Source organism: Sciurus vulgaris (assembly GCF_902686455.1).
Source record: "Sciurus vulgaris genome assembly, chromosome: 11".
Taxonomy (NCBI): Eukaryota; Metazoa; Chordata; class Mammalia; order Rodentia; family Sciuridae; genus Sciurus; species Sciurus vulgaris.
Window position 1 is genome coordinate 89714769 of NC_136472.1, and position 23671 is coordinate 89738439.

At 41.8% G+C, this 23671-nt stretch overlaps 1 protein-coding gene across 1 annotated transcript; it reads left to right on the top strand.

Moving 5' to 3' along the window:
• Positions 1 to 3219: 3219 nt before the first annotated feature.
• On the top strand, positions 3220 to 14570 carry MTNR1B (melatonin receptor 1B; the record flags this gene model as incomplete). Its single annotated transcript, XM_079105617.1, has 2 exons — positions 3220 to 3512; positions 13699 to 14570. Exons 1-2 carry the CDS (start codon positions 3290 to 3292, stop codon positions 14568 to 14570), a joined length of 1095 nt encoding a protein of 364 aa, XP_078961743.1. The 5' UTR covers positions 3220 to 3289.
• Between the last annotated feature and the right edge of the window lie 9101 nt (positions 14571 to 23671).

The window sequence follows — 23671 nt, forward strand, 5'->3', positions numbered from 1 at the left end:
ACAAAGAAAAGTTTCTTTAGCCCACAGTTGTGGAGGTTCAGAGCATGGTACCAGCATTGTCTCGACTCTGATGAAGGCCTCAGGGCAGATGACATTAGAGTGGTGTGATCATAAGCAAGAGGATGAGATCACAACATGAGACAGGAAACTGCAAAGAATCATACTTCCAATGTGTAAGCTTGGGGCACACACTCAAACCATATCCAAATAATAGCAGAAGGCGAGTTGACGAAAGCCTTCATTGACAGGATGTAGGCATCTGACAACAGATTCCACTGTGCTTGAGATCAAGTCCAGAGTCCCAGTGTACTTTGAAGGCTTACCAGGACCTGAGGGATTACCTGGAGAGAGTCCATCTCTCCAGTCCAGGCCCTGAGCTCACTCCTTCCAGGATGCCTTCTCAGTTCTTTAAAGAGATCCCCTCTCCCTAAGTGTGAGCCCCATTACCAGATGCCATAGTTCCAGCCTACTTGCCCTCTGGACTTTCTCCCCAGGTTTGCTTTCTTTTGTCTTATAGTGTGTTAGTTCTGTTTTGGGTAAAGATGTATGAGCCATGGGACATATTTATCCTTCCTAGCAAAAGCCTTCTTTAAGTATAAGGAGTTTCCATATATCTCTCATTCCTGCACAGGCACAACTTTCTCACTATTAACCTCTTGCAACAAATGGTACATGTGTTATAGTCTATATCACTACACTCACACATTATTGTCACCCAAAGCCCATTGTTTACACTGTGGTTTATTCTTGGTGTTATGCACCCTTTGAATTTGTCTCCCTGTTGCTCTTCTATGAATCTGCTGGTCATTCCTCCTCATTCAGTGGGGATTTGCCTGCTGACTCATTTCCCTTGTCTCCCACCATAACACTGCCTCCCCACTTCTCAGTGGGGACTTTCTCATCTCTAACCTTTTCCTCCACCTTCACCCAGAAACCTACCCCCATAACCACCCTCAAAGCCTTCACAGCAAGAGTCTGTGCCCCTCCCCAAAATCTCTGTTTCAGCCTAGGTGTGGGCCCAGTAGCAAGTGCAAGGCTCTGAATTCAGTCCCCAGCAACACACACACACACACACACACACACACACACACACAGAGAGAGAGAGAGAGAGAGAGAGAGAGAGAGAAAGAAAGTGAAAATAAAAAATAAATCTGTTTCAAACAACTCACTCTTTGCTAGTTAACAACCACTAACCAAGCTGATTGGGTTTGTTTAAGTTGTGCACAGGGACATTCACACTAGTGTCACACCTGCTATGCTCTCCTAAGGAATGTTCTCACTTTCTGCAATGACATTTAATACCTTCTGTCTTCAAACCCTTCCAATCTTTCTTCCCCTGAAGCCTGGCTATTAAAGTAGCCTCAAACACCCCGAGAATACCAAAGCCAGAGAGGAACTCCCTCATCTCACACCAGTCTAGAAGCACTTCTGAACTTGCACCTGGGTTCTTCTTTCTCTCTGCCGTAGGGTAGAAAGCTTTCTTCTCTTCACAATCATGAGTTCAATGGGCTCACCTCTCAAAATGTTTGCTCCTTTCATTATCCACACCTTCTCCTGCAATCTCAGTCCCTCCCTCTCCACTGTGTTCTTCCCTTTTGCTATTTGTAGGGAGGAGTATAATTTACATAAAATAAAATACATTAAAGTTATATTCTACTCAGATACTGTGGCAAACACCTGTAATTCCACTCAGGAGACTGGGACGGGAAAATCCCAAGTTCTATGATAGTCTCAGCAACTTAGTGAGACACTGACTCAAAATAAAAAATAAAAAGGACTAGGAATGTAGCTCGGTGGTAAAGTGCCCCTGTTCAATCACTATTACTACTGCTGCTACTACTACTACTACTATTGCCACTACTGTTAACATCCCAGAAGTTATTTTGTATTCCCCCCCCCCCCCCCCCCCCCCGCTAATCCCCATCCCCACTGGCAGCCCCTGTTCTGATTTCTATCACTACAGATTCATGATTTAGGATTTCATGTAAAGGAATCATACCCTTTGGTATCTGGCTTCTTGCATTCAACATATTAATTTTTATATTGATTAGCCTGGATTAATCTCTCCATGCTGTTGTGTCTATCAGTAGTTTTTATTGCTGAGCAACATTCCATTGCATGGATATACCACAATTCATTTACCCCTTCTTCAGCTGATGGAGATTTGGTTATTTCCAGGTTTGGGCTACTATAAACAAGACTGCTCTGAACATCATTGTACAAAAATTTTAGTAGATATATATGTCATTTTCATTTTATTTTGAACTTTTATTTCATTTTGAATATCCTTGTCATAGAATAAGCATTTTTTAACTTTATAAGGAACAAACATGTAGCCCTTTAAAGTGACTGTTCCACTTTGTATTCTCATAAGGGCAATGTAAGAGAATTCCATTTGCTTCAACTTCTTGATTTATTCAGGACTAATTGTCACTTTTATTTTAGTGATTCTAGTAGATGCAAAAAGTGCTTAGAATAATGTTTGGCATAAAATTAAAACCCCAAAGAGGTTAGCTATTGTTACTCTCAGAGTAAGAGCTCAAAAATTTTGAATGAATTCCTTCATTCTTATAATTAGGTCTCACTCTTTTTGTCCTATTCGTTCCCAAAACCACATTATAATTATCCCCAGTATTGACTGTGCTTCTATTTAAGAATTATGCTAAGATAGATATTCATAAATTTATTAAAGTATTGTCTTTTGGATAGAGACCTCGACAATACAGAACAATTGCAAAGTAACAATGCAGGTTCACCTTTTTCTTCAGCTACCTGGAGGTTAGTTAGCACTCTAACCTCCTTTGCTGGGCTGGGAGGGGGGAATCCGGCACCTTGCCTTTCTAGTAATGGATCTTCAGGTCCCGACCACCAACATCTTCTCCCGTTGGAAAACTTGGGTGTTCCTACCTGGACACAGCGTCCCCAAAACTGTGGAGGAAATATGGGAGTCTCGCGTGTGACCATACTCTCAAGGACAGGCCAGACAGGCTCTGGTCACCTGCAGTGAGCAACGCATGTGCTGAGCTCCTACAAGCAGCGCTATTGGTGAGGTCCCTACAGTTCCCCTGCATGCCGCTGAGGGACGCACTCCCAAGTGCTACTACTGTTCCCATATTTTCTCCGCCCCCTGCCCACGCTTAATTATCTCCTCTAGTTCTCCCCCACTGGCCTCTTCCCCTGTGAGTGTTTGGTGGGCAGGGAAGAGGGCGGCAGGAACGCCTGGCTTAGCACTGCGCGCCCTGGGCTATCTTGCACAGCGCGGTGGACGCCAAGCGCGGGAGGGTCAGCGATGCAGGAGAATGGCTCTTTTGCCAACTGCTGCGAGGCTGGCGGGCTGGCAGTACGCCCGGACTGGTCCGGGACAGATGGCGCTCTGCCCCCACGGACGCCCCGGCCTCCCTGGGTAGCTCCTGCGCTATCCACCGTGCTCATTGTCACCACCACAGTGGACGTGGTGGGCAACCTTCTGGTCATCCTCTCAGTGCTCCGGAACCGCAAGCTCCGAAACGCAGGTGAGCGTCACTCGCTGCTGGTGGGGTCGGGAACTTTTCCTGCCTTCTGGTCTGGTCTGACCCCGCGATCTGATTCGTTGCCTTCTCTATCCTAGATCCCCAGCTCCCCACTCCCCTTTTCCCCCACTCTAAACCTAGTCCTTAAGTTTGGTTCTGCACTCCGAAGATAGGGCGAATTCTGGCTCCCCCGACGTGTGGCGGTTCAAGGAGCTGCTTCTAGGAGCTGTCCGGGAAGCACTTGGCTTATTAGTGCCGGCGTGAATGGGGAAAGGCGGTTTTGGATTTTTTGCTGGCTCTTTTGGCAAGGTGAGGTACTGTGGGATCTCACACAGTTGGACATTATTGCTACCTGTAGTGGTCCAATCTGTGTCCTTCCAGATAGTGCCCCCATTTGGCCACAGAAATCTCAGGAACTTTGACACCTCTTGTCTGCCCCTGCCAAGCACTATGACTTCATGTAGTAGGTGCTTAGAAAAGACTTGCTAAAAGAATGAGTGAACTAATGGAAGCATTCTGGTTTGCTTTGTGTCAAAACTCCATCTCCAGGTCATCTGTAGATCCAATTCCAGACAAGAGTGTGTAAATGCAGAAATCGTTAAGCAATGCTTGGACTGAACTAAATTGCTTTGAGATAACATGGTCTTTTCTAAAGACAGGGAATTCATGGGATTAACTGTGGAAATAAAAACAACAATTTGGCTAAATTATGGTGCAATCCTGAAAATATTTGCCCCTTTAAATCCAGTCTCATTCCAATTTTCCCCTATTCAGCTCTTCCAGAGAACTAAACTAGAGGGAGGGAGTATCTGAACTCTGAACATAACAGGTCACTGGAGCTTGCTGACCATTTCAGCCTGGGAAGAAGCTCAGTCACCAGTTTGTTAATTTTGTAATTTCCTATTGGACCCTAGTGGGCAACTCAAATATAGTGTAAAATAAGCAACAGAAAACCAATTTAAAGTTTCAAATTCCCTTTTAAGGTGCCAGAAAATTCAGAAAGTCTGTTTTAAATAAATAATTATACATTTTTTTTCTCAGGGGAGGGATCTGCAGCTTGAGGATTTTCATCTGAAAAACAGGCCAAAAATAAAAGTGTGCTCTTCTAGCCACCATAAGGGAAACTGAGCATTATTAGGGAGAGCTAAGCTCTACAACTCAGGTGTTTCAGTCATGATGACTACTCTGACCTGGAATAACTTTTTAAAGATGTTATTGTGTCTTTGAAGGAAAACATATATTAGGAAAGAGCAGGCTGTGGTTAGAAAACTATAGTTAACATAGTCATATTGTCTCTTTGCAGCAACCCAAACATTCATTTCCTGCACAGGGAGGCAAGAGGAAGGCAGCTCTTGGCATTTCTCCTTTGGGAAGGATGGACCTTCAGGTTCTGACCCTGACCCTTTCCCTTCCTAATTTTTGAGTGCTTAGAAAAGGCCTGACTGATTGTAGCTCAGTGCTCAGTAATTGGGTTTCTTGCCATAAGAAAAGTTGTTGAGGGAAGAGGCTGCTGCTTCCTCTTGCCTGAGTGAGACAAGAATCCTCTCTCCTCCATACTACCCAGGGAAGGCTGGCCTCTTCTGTGCTCTAGGAGCCCCTCACAAAAAGTTTACTGGTCTGAGAGCATAGAGGGGAATGAGCATGTTAAATTGCTGGCACATCCTCTATCCTGTCCTTCCTACCTCCTGATGTGTTTGCTGCTGTCCAGCACCAGAAATATGTGTGTGTTGCTGAGTGAGTTGTGGGGATGAAAACCAGGGACTCATGCATGCTAGTCAAGAGCTATACAATTGAACTACACACCAGGCCCCAGAAAAAAGTAATTCACATTCCTGCTTTATTGGTGACTTCGGCAGTCGTCCAATTTAACCAGTATTTTTTGTTTTGTTTTATTTTGTTTTAGGTGCTAGAGGTAAGATCCAGGGCCATGCACATGTTAGACCAGCCCATCTGCTACTGAGCTACATCTACCTCAGTCCTTAAGAAGTTTTTATATGAACATTGTAGTATTGACTTAAACTAAATGATGTTAGTGGAGTGAGATTTTAAAACATTCTTAAAATATTTTGAATAGTTAGCACCTTTTCCACTTTTTGTTAGACCTTCTCTTATTGAAGTGTTTAGATTTACTTTAAAAAAAAAACTTAACTCAGATCTTTTCATAATTATGTCTGGCATGTCAATTCATCAATACTAAGAAATTAGGACCTGGCATTGAGAACGCATATATTTCTAATAACTAGATACACAGGCCAAATTAAGGTTGCATTGCGCTTCTTAGGAGACATCTTTATCCTTTACTATTAGAAACCCAGTTCCTCTGTGGGGCGGATCCTTGTCCCTCATATTGGGGATAGTTTCTTCTGCAGCTTATTGCTGTGTGTGGTGAGTTGACTTTTTCATAGATGCCACTGAAGAAAGGTAGACAGGGAGAAATTAATCGATGGTGAGGGCAGGTTCAGGATACTGTCTTGAGTACGCTCTGCCCGCAGTCCTCCTGCCATCTCCACCTACAGAACAGTGTCAACTCCAGAGTACTGCTCCCATAATATTCATGACTGACCTAACCTGCTGAACTCTGGGCTTCATCTCCCTTTACTCACTCATGCCAAAGGGGGCTACTCCCACTTCCTATGCAATTCATGCTCTGATGCACTGAGAAGGTCCCCAGCCTCTTCTGCCTGGTCAACATCTGGTCCTTCTTCAGACCTCTTCTCCATACAGTTGTTAATGCCTTCTATCAATACCACGAATAGGGTAGTGAGTGCCTCTCTCCTCAGAATTCCACAGTACCCACCTCTCTGTACCATGTGTGTTTCTCTTCCCCACTGGATTGAATGAAATCTGGGATTTTATTCCATTTCTGTCCGCAGAGCCAGGCACACAGTAGGACATGAAGGCACTTCTGTTGATACCAATTGAATATGGATGAGATATACAAAGCAGTGGGACAGAAAGCTTTACAACTCTTCATGAGGTAGGCTACTTCATGAGGTAGGATATGTCTTAGGTATGGGACTCAGCACAAAATCAGTAGGAATTTCATGGGAGTGAATTGTTTGCAGCACTGAGGGCCCCAAGAACATCTCACTTTTACCCGCCAGAGCCAACTATGGATGCCTTTTTCACAAAGGCATGCTCTCTGACTGCTCCTGTGTGACTAGAGTTGCTCAGCAGGCTTCCAGGTGCTCCATAGTTCTCTGATATTGTACCCTGATGATCCCTTTCAGGGAACATGCTTCCTTGCTGGTCTATTCTGAGCCACTGTAAGCTGTCTATAAAATGTGAACTTCCTGCAACCACCTGCATTATCCAGACAGTCCCCACACCAGAAAGCTCAGAGAACCCTGTCCTTACAGTATCATCTGGTTTTTCTCTCTTTTAGCAGAGAGGAAAGTGCTATAGCATCCGTTATTCCTGGCTCCATAGGCACAGAGACCTTAAATTCCTAGGTAACAGTCAGGGACTGTGGCTTTTAAGCTGCCACTGTAGTAAAGGGCTGCCTGGAAGGTATTGTTAGTGAATAGAAACTTTGGCACTTCTAGGGTATTTCAATAATTTTAAGGCAGAAAGATATATAGTAGCTGACATGGGGCTTGCCCAGGACAATATGAAGCATTTGCTTGCTGAACACACAGGTCCTTATTCAGAGTCTGCTCTATTCACAACAGCAAAGCCACCCCTCCTCAGGGCAGCCAGCAGTGTGCAGGATCTGCACCCTTTCTTATCTCAACCAGAACCTGCCTATAAGGTTACTGGTAGGATGTTCTGCCTCTGCTGGTGTTGAGCATCCCAGTCAGAGCAGGGCTTGCTCTGTGGTCCCTTTTCATTCTCAAGGAGAAGTGAGCCATATGTGAATCAGTGGGATGACCCTGCACAAAGGCACTTAGAAGGCCCAGAGGGGAGGGAGATATTTAGTAGTCTCACAATCCCTGCCCTCTGGAAGTTCCAGAGTAAGATGGAACTTGTTCTGCTTTTTTCCTACCACCAAACATTCATTGAGATGTCACTTGCTGCCAGGTGTCTTCTGACCTGCTGAGTGAGCCAAATTTGGAATGCTTGTTATCAGCTGAAGGCCAAACTGGGCTCCCTTGGACTCCCTCCCTAGCATCTGAGCTTCCCTACTTCATATTTTGGCTGTAAATACCTTATTATCTCTTCGCCAAGCAAAAAAATGAGCACTTTTTAAAATCCCATAATTATGTCCTTAGCTGCCTAATGAGGAAAGCTCTTAATCCTCTTTAATTCCCCCCAAGAAACTCTCAGTAGCCCTGGGGTATAAAGACTTTCATGTTTGACTGCCTTTATTTCCAAAACGTTGAATTCTGTGTTTAGACGTGATTGTCTGCAAAACTGAGAAGGTACTGAATGTGGGTAACAAGACATATGATTTTACACATGTGTTGCTAATAAAGTAAGAGATTAGGAGTCAGGAAGGCAAATCTTAGAGTTCACAATCTGTAGGTAATGTCATACCTTCATCATCATCTTCATCCACCACCACTACAATAACCTAGGTGTGTAGTAGGCCCCACGATCTGTGCTTGTGTAAGTTCACACTGTGATGTTCACAAGATGATGGAATCACCTTATGGCACCTTTGTCAGAACATCTCTCTCTATCCCCGTTAGTCTTATTTCATGGGGATTCTATTCTGACACATCGGCCACTTTCTTCTTCTTTCACTGAAACTAATAATAACATATACAACTATAATAAATCATAGCTAACATTACTACGTACTTATTATCTATCAGTTACAAAATCTCTCTTCTTTAAGAGAGCCAAAGAAAAGGGGAAAAAAAGGCGACGCTCCACAATTCCCCATTAAAGACATGTCCCTTTCCAAGTGCTTCTCTCTCTCTCTCTCTCTCTCCCTCCCCCCCCTCTCTCTCTCTCCCTCCCCCCCCCCCCTCTCTCTCTCTCTCTCTCCTTTGAAGAGCAGCCTATAGGGTAAAAAGTTATCCCTCCACATTGTCCTTGCTGATGTCACTGCTGGCCTCCTAACCTCCAAGTTCAATGGTTAATATGCTGTTCTTATTTGCAGATACCCCCTTGACACTTATTTTTTCTGGTTTCCTCTTTCTTTTCTTGTTGTTTCTCCATCTTTCTCTGTTGTAGTCATGAGCAATTCACATAATCTGGGTGTTTGCACCTTTATCTGTAAGATGGAATCACAGTATTGACCTTAAAGGATTCTTATGAGAAGCAATTAAGTCAACATATGTAAATGCACATTATCGACTTAAGGTATTGCACTAATTGTTTTTCCGTTTTACTATTAAGTTTAATTAAAGTAATAAAAGGGTACTTATAAGAGTTTTCAAGTAATCTCTTTTTATGGTTATAAATGTTTTGTAATAGCATCTCACTTTTTAAAAAATAAATGTTTCTTACACTCTTAAATATATTTTTCCTTTGTGTAGTTGAAATACAGGTCATATTGTGTGTTTACATGGGAATAGTGATGGATAAAAGATTTTATTTCACTATTAGTTTCCTTGCAATCCTTTTTTTTTTTTTTAATATTAAAGCAAAGAAAATGTCAAGTCAACCCTTCTGACCCATTCTGGCACCCTAGAGTTTTCATAAATGTGACTTTGGAAGAAAACAATCTCTGCCCTTAAGGAATTTGAAAATCTAATTATAAGTTTACTTTAAATGCATTGTTTCAGTATTTGTAAGGAAATCAAGTTTTTAACAAATTATTTGTTCAAGTTTTTCAGAATTGCCTATCTGCAGAATAGAATTACAATATCTCATTATTCATTTGAAGATTATTATTATTGCTTATGACTTTTACCATACAAGATCCTACTTGAGGTGAACAGCCATACTGAAATCATTCCTGTTGCAAGGGCCTTGGTGACTTTGTCCAGCCCCTTGTTGAATTATTCTGCCTGACAAGCCCCATTCCCTTCCACTGTAACCCCCCAGTCTGGCTGAGGAATTCCACCCGTCCTACCAGCTTGTTGTGGCTTCCCTTCCAGCTCTCATTGACCTGAACAGCTGCTCTTTTTGTGTGTTGGTGGCAACTCAATGGCAGGGACATGTCTTTCATCCATCACTATTCCCTGCCCAAGTGCGATAGGCACTCCATAAATGAAACTCCATAAATGAAATTTAAATAGATGGAAGAAGATCTCAAGCCACAAGAAATGTAACCCTCTTAGCAATGATAGATCTTTGTTGACTTCCCTATCATTCTCCTAATTGCATCTTGTATTTATCTAATTGCCTCTTCTATGAGACCATGAGCTTTTTAAGTGGAGAGAGTGTGTCTATCTTCCTCACCATGCTTCCCTAAGCTCCTGGAATAGTCAGAGCTGCTCTCTAGTAGATAACTCAGCAATGCTTGTTGAGTAAATGACTCAGTGAATATCTATTTCTACATTGCCATTTAGGTTAATAACCAGGGGCAATTTATTCCAAACTCCTCTCTGAGCTCAGAGGAGGGGCACAGGGAAAAGAGGCAAGGCAGAGGGGCAAGGGAAGCTCTGCCTTCCATAATTCTTTTATCCAATGAAGACTAGATAGCTCAGCACTAGCTAGCTCTTTCTGGGTTACCTAGATTTCCAGAAAGAAGGATAGGGGAAGAGAACAGCCAGGGGATTGTGGTGGCCCTGTGTTGAAGGGATGAGCTTTACATATGAATACAGGAAGGGAATTCCCTGTTTGCAAGCAACCCTGATGTAGAGACCTCTTTCCACTAGCACATCTTGTCTAACGGAGGCAGATGGAAATGAGTCACACCACGACCTGGGATATAAATATTCACTAGAAGCCTGTGCACAGGGTGATGAGCAGGGCTGTGTGCATGCTGATTGATTTCTCACCTGTCCAGGGAAGAAATGAATGGAGAACCGGATCTTCTTTTGAGTCTCATCCAGATAGGACCTGGCTTCTTACAGATGGGAGACAAAACAAGAATTGTATTTACCTAATTTGAAATGGTGCCAAGAAAGCCACAAGACAGTAAGATGACTGGGCAGATGAATCTGCAGCAGGAACTGTTTGATTTCAGCTTTTTAACAACAGCCGGCATAATAGGGGAGAGTAATTGAATCACTTTCCACGTGGAGTTGAATGTGTTCTTCTCACTATTTACAAGCTGTTTGCCAGCCTCTAGGGCATTATTAAGAACTGAGCCACATTAACACTGCGGAGCTTGACTTGGCTTTCCTAGGGAAACAGCTGGCAGAGCTGGCACCAGCTCCCAGCAGCTCTTGACTTTCTCTGCACGTGCTTGCAAGTGCCAAGAGCCTATTTGCCATTCATCCAGGATCCAGCAGACCCTGCAGGGACCAATCTTCCTGTGTTGGAAAGATGTGATTTTCTTCACTGAGTGTGCATGGATGGGGGAGAAGAGTCCAAAAGAAACAGAGAGGACCAGAACCGATGAAGGAGCACTGAACAGGAGCATTGTAATTCAGCTAACCTGCCCAAATTCCTGTGACCAGGAAATTGCAGAATTGAGATTATCTCAGATTGCTCTAACTTTCAGCATCACCTCAATGTTTTAGGGGACATTTAAAATTGTGGGACAAGAAATAGTTAGGATCATGATGTAGCTGAAGCTAAGACATTTGAGAAGAAATTCTCCTCTCCCCGGGAAGCAAGGACAGGTTGAGGAGGTGAGTTCAAGACCATGGGCACTGGAGACAGCCAATGAGGCTGAGAATTAAATGGAAAGGCACCAGACCTTCACGCCCCAAGCAGATGCACATTTCTTTACTTGAAATAACAGCTAAAGAAAAGCAAGGGATTTTTGACCCACGAAGAAAATAAATCCCTCTAATAGTGGAAGAGGAAGGGATCCAGAACTCAGCCTGAGCAGGATTCTCCTTCACCAGCCCCCCTCCACTGGAATGTCTGCAGAGACAGGGGCACTCCAGTTGTCCAGATGGCTTCTTGTCTATTCACTTGCATCCCATCTCTCTCAAACCCTATCCTAGGTTCAGACACAGGACCTAGGATAGGATTTGAGGGGGAACTTCCAAGATACTAAATAGATCTTTTCATTTGGTTCTGAATGGGGTTGACCCAGGTCCTCTGAGGCCAAAATAAACACTTCAAGAAGGCCAGTGGGGATGGTGGGGATTGAGAGAAGAATGGAGGAACTTTAGATTATGTAGAAGGAAATGAGAGGGAGGGGGTATGAAAAATGGTGGAATGAGACAGACATCATTACCCTATGTACATGTACAACTACACGAATGATATGAATCTACATCATGCACAACCATAGAAATGAAATGATGTACCCCATTTGTGTATGATGAATCAAAATGCAGTCTGTAAAAAATTAAAAAATAAATAAATAATTTTAAAAAGAGGGCTGCCTGTGTGTCTTCCAGGTTTCCAGCCCCACTGATAGCATGTTACATGGGCTCTTCTTTGAGATGGGGTGAGAATGTATGCCTGCACAAGGAAAGACTGGAGGTAGTTTCTTCCCTATCCTTGTGGGTAAATAAGTGAAAGCATAAAGTCTGCTTCTCCTGCAGGCCTGAATCAGGTGAACTTCCAGTTCTGACTTCTCTGATTGCAGAACCTTCGGGACTTTTTTCATCTGCCTTTCTGGTCCTATGTAGTGGTTACTTCAGCCTTTGTAGAGTGAGGACAGGGATGGATATCCTAGGTCTGGATGTGTGAATAAGTATTTAGGTCCTGAGAACTTCTAGGACACTAATAGATTTCTTTTCTACTGATTCTGAGTGGGGTTGATCAAGAAACTCTATGGCCAACATAAGCAGTGGAGCATCAGCGTTCTTGCCAAATTAGGAATTTTTCCTCTTGTGAGCCCCTTCCACCTGCCCTCTGTGTTCAGCCACCCAAAGGCTGGTAACTTTGACATTACCCTGTGGCAAGAGGCCAGGAGATTTGAAAGACTGCCCACACATACTGTGTTGCTGATAGTTCCTGCTATAGGGAGAGTCTGTTATCTTCTGAGCGTATAGTAGGTGCTCCTAAAGCACAGTGCTTGACAAATGAAACAAATGGGATTAGAAATGGAGATGCTCATGCCCTGAACTTCATGTTGAAGAACTTATGGGTTCTTGATGCCTTACTCATGAGTTAGTATAGATTTTAGAAAACAAATCTTGAGGTGCTGAGATTGTTCATTTGAAGTGAGCCCTGCCACCTCCCTAGGTCTCTGGCCCGAAGTATGTGTGAAGCCTGTTAATCAATGGCTGTATGGTTCCCTAAGGCTCTCCTGGCTAGTTGAAAATGATGATGCTGCAGAATGCTCCATTCAGAGGAGAGAGGAAGTTCAGGAAACTCCCAACACTGTAAAACAGGAGCCCTCATCCTTCCTCAGCCCACAGGACAGGGGCTCTGCACTATTCTATATGGCTGGGAGTGTGGGTCCTGGACAAGGCACACAGGGAATAGTTTCCACTCTCAAAACCTTTCTTCTATTCCAGCTGCAAAATATAATTCACATGTAGATAAACTACTTCAAGTCACTTAGAAAGTAGCCCATCAACCTGTGGAGAGAAAATGCAAAAGGAAACTGTCAAGAGATGTGCAGGGAAGCATGGGTTTGAAGGGGAGGCTGGTAGTGATGATGAATTCACATTGCTGACTTTTAGATCCTCCTCCAAAATCTTTGTTGGAGCTTAAATGATACCAAGTCCCTGTACATCTTTGCCTGTCATTTGTGAACACCCACTGTGTTCCCAAGCACCGGGCATCATTATTTAATTCTCAAAGTTTTACTACAAGATAGGTATCATTAGCCCCAATTTGCAAATGATAAAGGTAAGGCTGTAGCCAGAAACAGTGGCGCATGCCCAGTGGCTCGGGAGGCTGAGTCAGTAGAATCAAGAGTTCAAAGCCATCCTCAGCAAAAGTGAGGTGCTAAACAACTAAGTGAGACCCTGTCTCTAAATAAATACAAAACAGGGCCAGGGATGTGGCTCAGTGGTCAAGTGCTCCTGAGTTCAATCCCGGGAACCAAAACAAAAACCAAAACCAAAACAAAACAGTAAGACTTTGAGAGCTTAAGTAACTTGCTTCAGTCATCCAATTATTAAGTAGCGCAGATGCAATTAGAATCCTCAACTGTTTCTAAATGCTGTGTCATGTCCCTTCCCAATGCTGGAAGTAACTCAGTGATGGATAGGATGTTCTATAAACAAAAAGCTTGGGGTCTCTGCTGACTCTTGCTCTCTGTTTCCCGCTTCAGGTAATTTGTTCTTGGTGAGTCTGGCGTTGGCTGACCTGGCTGTGGCCTTGTACCCTTACCCGCTGATCCTGATGGCCATCTTCTATGATGGCTGGGCACTGGGAGAGATGCACTGCAAGGCCAGTGCTTTTGTGATGGGCCTGAGCGTTATTGGTTCCGTCTTCAACATCACCGCCATTGCCATTAACCGCTATTGCTACATTTGCCACAGTATAGCCTACCACCGGTTCTGCGGGCACTGGTATGCCCCAATCTACGTAGTCCTTGTCTGGCTCCTCACCCTGGTAGCCTTAGTGCCAAACTTTTTTGTGGGCTCCCTGAGGTATGACCGACGCATCTACTCCTGCACCTTCATCCAGACGGCCAGCGCCCAGTACACAACAGCAGTGGTGGTCATCCATTTCCTCCTCCCCATTGCTGTGGTGGCCTTCTGTTACCTGCGCATCTGGGTGCTGGTGCTTCAGGCCCGTAGGAAGGCCAAGTCAGAGAGCAAACTGCGCTTGAGACCCAGTGACATGCGGAGCTTTCTAACCATGTTTGCAGTGTTTGTGATCTTTGCCATCTGCTGGGCCCCCCTTAACTGCATCGGCCTCGCTGTGGCCATCAACCCTGAAGAAGTGGCTCCCCAGGTCCCAGAGGGACTCTTTGTCACTAGCTACTTCCTGGCTTATTTCAATAGCTGCCTGAATGCCATTGTCTATGGGCTCCTGAACCAGAACTTCCGCAGGGAGTACAAGAGGATCCTTTCAGCTCTCTGGAACCCACGGCGCTGCTTTCAGGATGCTTCCAAAGGCAGCCATGTTGAAGAGCTGCAGAGCCAAGCTCCACCTGTTGCTAATGCCCAGCACCCTGCTCAGGCAGATTCTCTCTAGCCTGGATCTGAGGCACACTGGTTGGGCAATAAACCCATGAAATGATGGGTGTGAATTTGCAGCAAGTTCAGATCAGATATCCTGCTCTGCCATGCCATCCTTTTTGCACCCATAGCCCGCAACTTGTGGAATTTCATGCTACAGACAAGCAGCTCATCAGCACCCTTGGTTCAGGCTGACCAGGGGTTAGCCACAGGTACTGGACTTGGCTGACACTCTCAGTAGTGTGCTGGGGGCTTGGCACATACAAGACCAAGGAAAGGGCCTGGGCCAGAAGAGTCAGTTCTTTCACATGGGTTGCCCTTTGTCCTCCTGCTGGAACCTAGTTACTGCCTTCTCTGCTTTTCCTGAGGAATAGCAAGAACATTTCTTTTCCAGTATGTTGGGGTGAAAAACCAAGTTCTATAGTGCTGGAAGGTGGGTGACTGCATGGCTCCAGGGGTGCGGGGGATACAGAGGGCAGCTTTCTGTGATCTCCCTATTGACCTTTTCTACACACACACACACACACACACACACACACACCTCTGCCCCAGTTCTGGAGAACAAAGCTTGCCTGACTACCTTTCCTGTGTTCACCATGTTCAAATGCTATGACTTGGGGCAGGTTATCTAACCTCTTTATTTTTCAGTTCACTCTTCTTAAGATGAGGATCATGTCAGTGTCTACCTCCCAGGGTTGTTGAAAAGATTTATTGGGATTACACACCTGTAATCATAGTGCCTGACATGGTACTAGCACTCTGTGATCATAAACTTATTCTAATTACCTAAAATGAAAGATAATCATATGCAAAAATAGGAAGGGAAGGAGTGATAAAGGAGTTGGGGAAGTGGAAGTTGTGTATTTCTCTTATGATTATGTATTTATGCATTTATGTTTTGGAAATCTCAAGTCTTCATTTAGCACCAATAGATTTAGCTTTATTCTTCAATTCAAATAATAATTGCATGAACTTTGTGGGTTTGGATCAACTGGAGAAGCCAATAATATGTTGTCTACCCTCTGGGAAGTTAGTCGTTGATAAGTTACTCTCAGAAAAAATTGGTGGGGCATTTTTTTTTTATTTTTTATTTTATTGTAAACAAATGGGATACATGTTGCCTCTCTGTTTGTACATGGCGCAAAGGCATACCATTTGTGTAATCATAAATCCACATACAGTAATGTTGTTTGATTCATTCTGTTATTTTTTCCCCTTCCCCCCACCACTCCCACCCCTCTTTACCCTCTATACAGTACTTTCTTCCTCCATACTTGCCCCCCTCCCTAACCCTAACTCTAACCCAAACACTAACCCTTCCCTCTCCCCCATTATGTGTCATCCTCCACTTATTAGCGATATCATTCGTCCCTTGTCTTTTTGAGATTGGCTTATCTCACTTAGCATGATATTCTCCAATTTCATCCATTTGCCTGCAAATGCCATAATTTTGTCATTCTTTATGGCTGAGTAATATTCCATTGTGTATATATACCACAGTTTCCTTATCCACTCGTCAATTGAAGGGCATCTAGGTTGGTTCCATAGTCTGGCTATTGTGAATTGAGCAGCTATGAACATTGATGTGGCTGTATCTCTGTAGTATGCTGATTTTAAGTCCTTTGGGTATAGGCCAAGGAGTGGGATAGCTGGGTCAAATGGAGGGTCCATTCCAAGTTTTCTAAGGAATCTCCACACTGCTTTCCAGAGTGGCTGCACTAATTTGCAGCCTGGTGGGGCATTTTTATCAGGCACTGTGGTAAATGCTTGATTCACATTAACACATTTAATTCTCTCAAAACTCTTGGAAATAATATTATCCATTTTCATATTAAACTCAAAGTGAAATGATTGAGTTCACAGAGCTGTTAAACTCAAAGCTCATTGTGGGGGCCATGTGTCTGATGGTAGCACCCACTTCTGTGTCTCCTCCTCACTCCTTGACATGTGTGACAGGAACAAACTATAGTGGCTAAGTACCCTTATAAGTAAGCACATACAGTGTGTGGAGGCTTGCAAGGAGTGAGAAAAGTTACCTTGACCAGCTGGTGGCTTTCCTGATTGAAGAGTCCAGAGTTTGCTTGGGGCGCTGTTCTCTCAGCAATATTCCATATCTTCTCCCTTCCCATGTAACATGAGGAACCTAGGCTGGGTGCTATGCCTAGTCACTTCCTCACATGGGAGCTCATTAATATTGCAAATCCCTTGGGCCCTACCAAAAAGATTTCAATTCTGGAAATCTGGGGAAGAGTCTGGGAATCTGATTATATAATTAGAGGTCCTCCCTCAAATAATTGGTAATGTAGTATCATTATTGTTGCACTCTTAGTCCAAGGGTGAACTCAGGGAGACCTCCTAGTTCACACCTCAGTCTGATAGAGATGCACAAGAGTCTTGTGCAAGAGTCCTAAAGCTTCTCCTTGAGCTGTGGCTGCTTTTCTTGGTTCTGAATAGAGCTTGAGTGACCTAGTGAGACAGGTACTTTTCTCTGCCCTCACTGCCACCTCCCACCAGGCACCAACTATGGAGATTTGCCCTTGAATACAGATTTGGAGGACAGGAAGCACAAATTTCTTCCATATTTTTAGAGTATTTTTAGCTTTTATTTTTATTTTTATACATATTAATTGTACAAATTAATGGGTTCATTGTGATATTCTATACATGCATATATTTTGAAGCAATTGTATCTGCCCTTCCTTCTACCCTTTCATATTTTGGTGAAGAAGAGGTACTAAATTCTTAACAACAGAGTGCTCCCTTCCCCTCCCTTTATCCCTATGTCTTAGTGTTGAACTGAGCGCATGGCACATTCTCAATAAATAGGGATTGAGGGAATAAATCTCTCTTCAATTCTCTGGGCCCATAGATGTTAACAGGTTTTCCCAGGCTCAGCACTGACAGTCCACTAATTGAAACTTTTTCTTGTATCCTTAGGTTTTTGGTGATGAACCAGGAACCAAGAGAATGTAGGACAGAGGGGAAGTCCAGGACATCAGGTGAAACACACGCTCAGTGGGATGGTCTCACAATGTGGGTCCTAATTCTAAATAAAGACAATTTTGCAAAAAATGGTGCAGGGACTCTGTACATCTTCCACCTTGTTGACTCTGGGAAATTTGGTCAAAAGGTGCTACTTAGATATCTTCCTCCTTGTCCTTCTGGGACCTTCCTCTGTACTCCTTAGTTGTGGGTTCTCTGAGAAACCCTCAGCCATCAAGGGAACTAAAATCCAGGTCCAGCCTTCTAACTGGGTTTATACCTCAGACGAGTCTTCCTGGGCTCACCCATCAGCTACGCTGAGTCAGGCATCACACACACACAAACACACAATTCCTGCAATATTTTGAATATCTCTACTCTCCACCTGCTTCTTCTCTTTCCCCTTTATAAACTCTTCTGAAATGCTGGAGTTGCTTGTGGGGCCTTTCTAGGGTTGCTTTTGCCTCAGGATAAGTGGCCCTCCCCTAGAAATGTACAGCAGAATTATTTGGGGAATATTTGAAAAACAGAATCAGTCTTTGAGGGATGGGGTGAAGAACACCTACGATTCCTTATGTGCTCCTCAAGTGCTTCTCATCTGCAGACTGGGCTGAGAGCCCTGCTCTGCGAGGCCCGTGCTTCACTTCATGCCCTTGGTTATGATTACCATCTCTGCCTGTGGGCACCCACCTGACTGCTGCACATCTCTGCTCAGCAGGTACTGGGTACCCCTTCATGCCAAGCACTGTACTAAGGACTTTCTGGGAATCAATTTTCAGATTCAGTCCCGACCATAATCCTATGGGAGTTACTAGTATTTTATTCAATTTGCAGATGAGGAAACTGAGGTACAGGGAAGTTATGTAATTTGTGGAAGATCACATAGTTAAGTGGTGAAGACAGGCTCAGCAGTTAGATAATCTGACCATAGAGCCTGACTCTATATTACTAGCTGTATTTCCTTCCTCAAACTCATGTATCTTTGCCTGAACTAACCCTAGGATCTACCATTCCAGATTTCCTGTTTCAGTTCATGATAACAGCATCTAGCCATTCTTCCACTGAGAAATTTTAGAGTCTTCTCCCTCATCCATTATATTTAATCAATGTGGATGACTTTGCCTTGAAAATTCCCTTCAAAATTTTTTTTAGGACCAGTGATGTAGCCCAGTGGTAGAGTACTTGCCTAGTGCACAAGAGGCCCTGGGTTCAGTTCCCAGCCACACAGGGGAAAAAATGTGTTAGAGACACATTTAGGAATGTTGAAAAGTTACAAAAGACTGCTATTTTCTTCTTAACAAATGATAATTAGCCAGACATACTATAAATAAAAGATTAAAAAGAAAGTCCTCCAAGATACTAAGGAAAAAACTTAAAATATGGAAAACGATGTCTTTCTTAGGCAGTTAGGGAGTAAAACAAAGAAATTCCCCTTAGATGTGGGGATGGGGTAGGTGGAGGGGCATGAAAGGAGATGCCTACAGGACTATTTTTCTTTTTAACTATAATTTTAAAGAACAGGTGACTAAGCTGAAATCTAACAAAATTTTAACTGCACCATATATTATTAACTGTAAGTTCAATTTATAGAGCAAATCTTTAGAAACATTTTTATCTGCCAAACGGAACTATTATACTCATTTTCACCTCTCTTCAGCCCCCAGCAATGCCTATTCTACTTTCTGTTTTTATGAATTTTATTTCTTTAGATACCTCCTAAGTGGGATCATGCAGTATTTGTCTTTCTGTGCCTGGCTTATTTCATAATGTCCTCCAGATTCTTCCATGTTGTCACCATGGTGTGATTTCCTTTTTTTTAAAGGCTGAATATTATCCCATTGTATGCATACACTGTGTTCTTTACCCATGCATTCATCCATATACATTTAGGCTGCTTCCAAGTCTTGGCTAGTGTGAATAGTGATACCCTAAACATGGGTCTCCAAACATTTCCTTGAGATCTTGATTTCAAATCTCTTGGATAAAGACTCAGAGATGGGATTGCAGGGTCATAATAGTAGTTCCATTTTTAATGGAGGGGGATGGGCTACAGGAAGGGAGAGATTATTGAGTCACAGAAAACTAAAGTGAGATTTCGGATAAAAAGAGAACTCATCAGTCACCCAAAACCTGGCAGGTGGTCTAAAAAGCATAGATAGACTTCTTGTGACTGAGAGTCTCATCCATGTTTCTTGATCAGGAGAAAGTTGTTCCCACTTCCCAAATATAGCTCAGTTTGTAACAGGCTTGTGTTACAAAAACCTTAAAGCTGCATCAAAGCCCAGACTCAGGTAACTGGCGATTAGAATAACTCAGACACCCACACTGGAATTCTAACAGGTAAAAGAGTTTACCCGTTTCTGGGGATAGATGTTATTTACTTCAAATTTGACTATTCTTTTCATGAAGTGACTGGCATACAATAAAAAAAAAATGTATGATATGGAAGGAGAAAGAAAATGTGACTCATGGATAAAGGAAATCATCAACACAAGGAGATGGAGACAAAGTTCAGGAGTTGGAATTAGAAGATGAATATTTTAAAATAAATGTGAAAATATGTTATAAGAGATAGTGGATAAGGTGGAAAACACATGTGACTAAAATTTTAGCATAGAAATGAAAACTATATTTAAAGAAAGGAATACTGAAGTGGAACTATGACATCAGATGTGAATTTTATTAAAGGACTTAGGAAATTGGATAGAGCACAAGAAAGAGCACAAAGCAAAATTAGCAAAGAAAAAAGGATACTGGATCTAAATCAGGAGGAAACAGAGATAAGTTTCCAAGACTCCTTTCACAGTGGAGTAACACAGAAAACAACTGCTGCAGTAATGTGCCCTGACAACTCATGGGAAGTGTTGTGTACCAGGAAGCTAGCCTGAGCCTGGATGTCCAGGGTTCTTAATCAAAAGGTCAGTCACATAGGAACCTTCTGCCTAGCATGTGCCAAAATTCCAGACCCCCAGAGGGAAAGCAGGTAATTATTATTAACCACAGTATTTGTGTAAACTGTTCAGGGATAGTGAACTATTCTTATTAGTTACAGAAGAGTGGGAATCCTTCCAAAATGCAAGTTCCCAGACACCATCCAAGGGCCGACTTTACAAGCAGGGCTTTCTAAGTATAGCAGTGTCAGGTCTGCTATGTTAACTCTTTTCTCTACATCCCCCAGCTGCAAATTTAATACATAATTCTCTTTCATCAAGAAAACTCACAAGGTAAATAAGAATATTTTGAGCAGAATAATAATGTATCAAATTATTATAATCAAATAATAATGTATTTAAGGGATACAGCTAATGCAATACTTTAAATGAAATTTATAACATCACATGTCAGTAGTAAAAAGTGAAAAAGGTGTAAAATTAATTATCTGTTTCCACTCTTAGACAAAGAAAAGGAGTGAAAGACAGGAAGTAAGGAGTTGTTTAGTGAATATTGCATGTCAATTCTACAATACAAAAATGTCCTGCAAATTTCTGCAAATTGGGTGCTCAATGTGAATATACTTAACTCTGCTAACTGTGCACTTAGAAATGGTTTAGATGTCAAATTTTATATTATGTGTTTTTTACCACCACAACAAATAAAATATCTCAAAAATCATAGCAAAAAAGCCAGTTAATACATTGAATTAGATCTGGAATGTTTCCATTCAAAATATGGAAAAGCATAAATTCCCTGAAGACAATGTATATATGGCAAATAAATACACAAAAAGATATGCATTATCCCTTAGGGAAATGAAAATTAAAACTGTACTGAGGTATTACCATATACCTATCAGAATGACTCAAATTTTAAAAAAAGTTACAACACCAAATGTTGGTAAGCATACAAGGAAACTGGATCACTGACATGTTAATGGTAGAAATATAATTTTTTAAGACTTCTCATAAAGTTTGTATCTTCCAGATTGAAAAGGAAGAAAGAAGGGAAGGGAAGAAGAAGGAAGGAAGGAAGGAAGGAAGGAAGGAAGGAAGGAAGGAAGGAAGGAAGGAAGGAAGGAAGGAGAAAAAAGGAAGATAGGAAAAATGGAAGAAAGATAAAGAAAATAAGAAGAAAAAAAAGAAAAGAAAGAAAGAAGGAAAGAAAACAAATGTAAAATTGTACAGCTACTCCATACTGCATCAAAACTGTGGAATTACCAAATGAACCAGCAATTACACTTATAAGCATTTTATCCTAGGAAATGAAAAGTCAATATTCACACAAAAACCTGTGCACAAATAATCATAGGAAATTTATTTGTAATAGTGAAAAGTAAAACAACCCAGATGTCCATCCTTTAATGAGTAAATGTTAAACAAATGAATGTGGTATGAATGTGGTGCATCTATACCATGTAATGCTGCTCAGCAATTTTTAAAGAGAGAATTGTTGATACATACAACATGAATGAATCTCTTTTTTTTATACCAGAGGGGAGATAAAACCTCCCAAATTACATACTGTATGATTCCATTTATATAGCTATTTTTAAATTGCTGTAAAAATGCATAGCATAAAATTTAACATCTCAATAATTTCCAAGAGTACAATTCAGTAATGTTAATTTTATTCATATTGTTGTTCAACCAATCTCCAAGAGATTTTTCATCTTGCAAAACTGACATTCTATATTCATTAAACAAGTCTCCCTTTCCCCCTTCTCACCACTCCTGTGGCAATCCTTGTTCTTCTGTGTATATGTAGGAATTTGACTAGATGCCTCACATAAGTGTAATCTTACAGTGTTTGTCTTTTTGTGACTGGCTTGTTTCACTTAGCATAATGTCCTCAAGGTTTATCTATGTTGTAGCATGTGTCAGAATTGCCTTCTGTTTTTAAGGCTGAATTGTATTTCATTGTATATCTATACTACACTTTGTTTATCCCTTCATTCATTTATGGCTGCTTTACATAGCAGTTTTTAAATCACAAAAATTTTTAAGAGGAAAAGAGGTTAGTGATTGCAGAGTTTATGAATAGGGTAGAAGGAGCAGAGGGAGCTGGATATGGTTATAAAAGAGCACCGCGAGTGTTAAGGTTTGGATCTGGAATGCCTGCCAAAGGCCCATGTATTGAAAGCTTGTAGTCGTGACACTGCACTATAGTTTTGCAAGCTGTTACTGTTGGAGTAAAGTAAGTAAAGGGTTTGTGGGACATCTCTTTTCTATTTTTTGTAACTACAATGTGAATCTACAATCATCTGAAAAATTTTTATAAGTGAAAACTTAATTTTTATAAGTTAAACTATGGGTAAAAATGTGAACATACACTTCCCAAAAAGATTCATAAGTTGCTTATGAAAATAGGAGAAACTCAGTATCATTGATTGACAAGGAAATATGAATTTAAACCATAATTATATTACATTTTGTGCCATCTAGAGCAGCCCAAATCAAAATGCCTGACAATATTTAATGTTGACAGGGAAGGCAGACAACTAAAATTCCAACACACCGTAGGTTAGAGTGTAAAATTACATTATCACTTAGAGAACCATTTGGCACCTTCTTATACACATACATTCTTATAAATAGCTGAGTCTTACTCAACTGTTTCTCCAAAAGGAATGAAAACATGTCCATACAAAGAGTTGACCACTAATGTTCATGGAAGCTTTATTTATTTATTGTTTAAAAAAAAAAAAAACTAAAAAGTCAACAATACAAAAGTTCATTAATAGGAGAATAAATTAACATATTTGTACTTCTCTAAAGTATCCCCCTGGGATGGCATGCAATCATTCTAACAATAAGATCCCATGGTTGACAAAAATTGAGGTATTGATTTTGGAAGGTGTAGCTCATTTTCTAGTATACTAAAGGTATTATATTTCTGTCTTTTGATGACAGATTCAAATTTTGAAGACTCAAAAATCATCCATTCAAAGAGAATTTGAGTGTATCCATTTGTTAAAGAAAGAGGAGTGGTTCTCAGTCCTTGTCATATGTCCCAATCACCTGAACAAAGCTTGAAAACATCAATGCCCAGCGACTGTAACAATTGGTTTATGGTGGGCCAGTCATTGGCACTTTGCTGAAGCTCCCCACCCAAATGATTCTAGAATGCAGTCAATGTTGAAAATTGTGGCTGGAAGTAGAAGATGATTTCTTAAATGTGGATTATAGACTAACTTCTTTA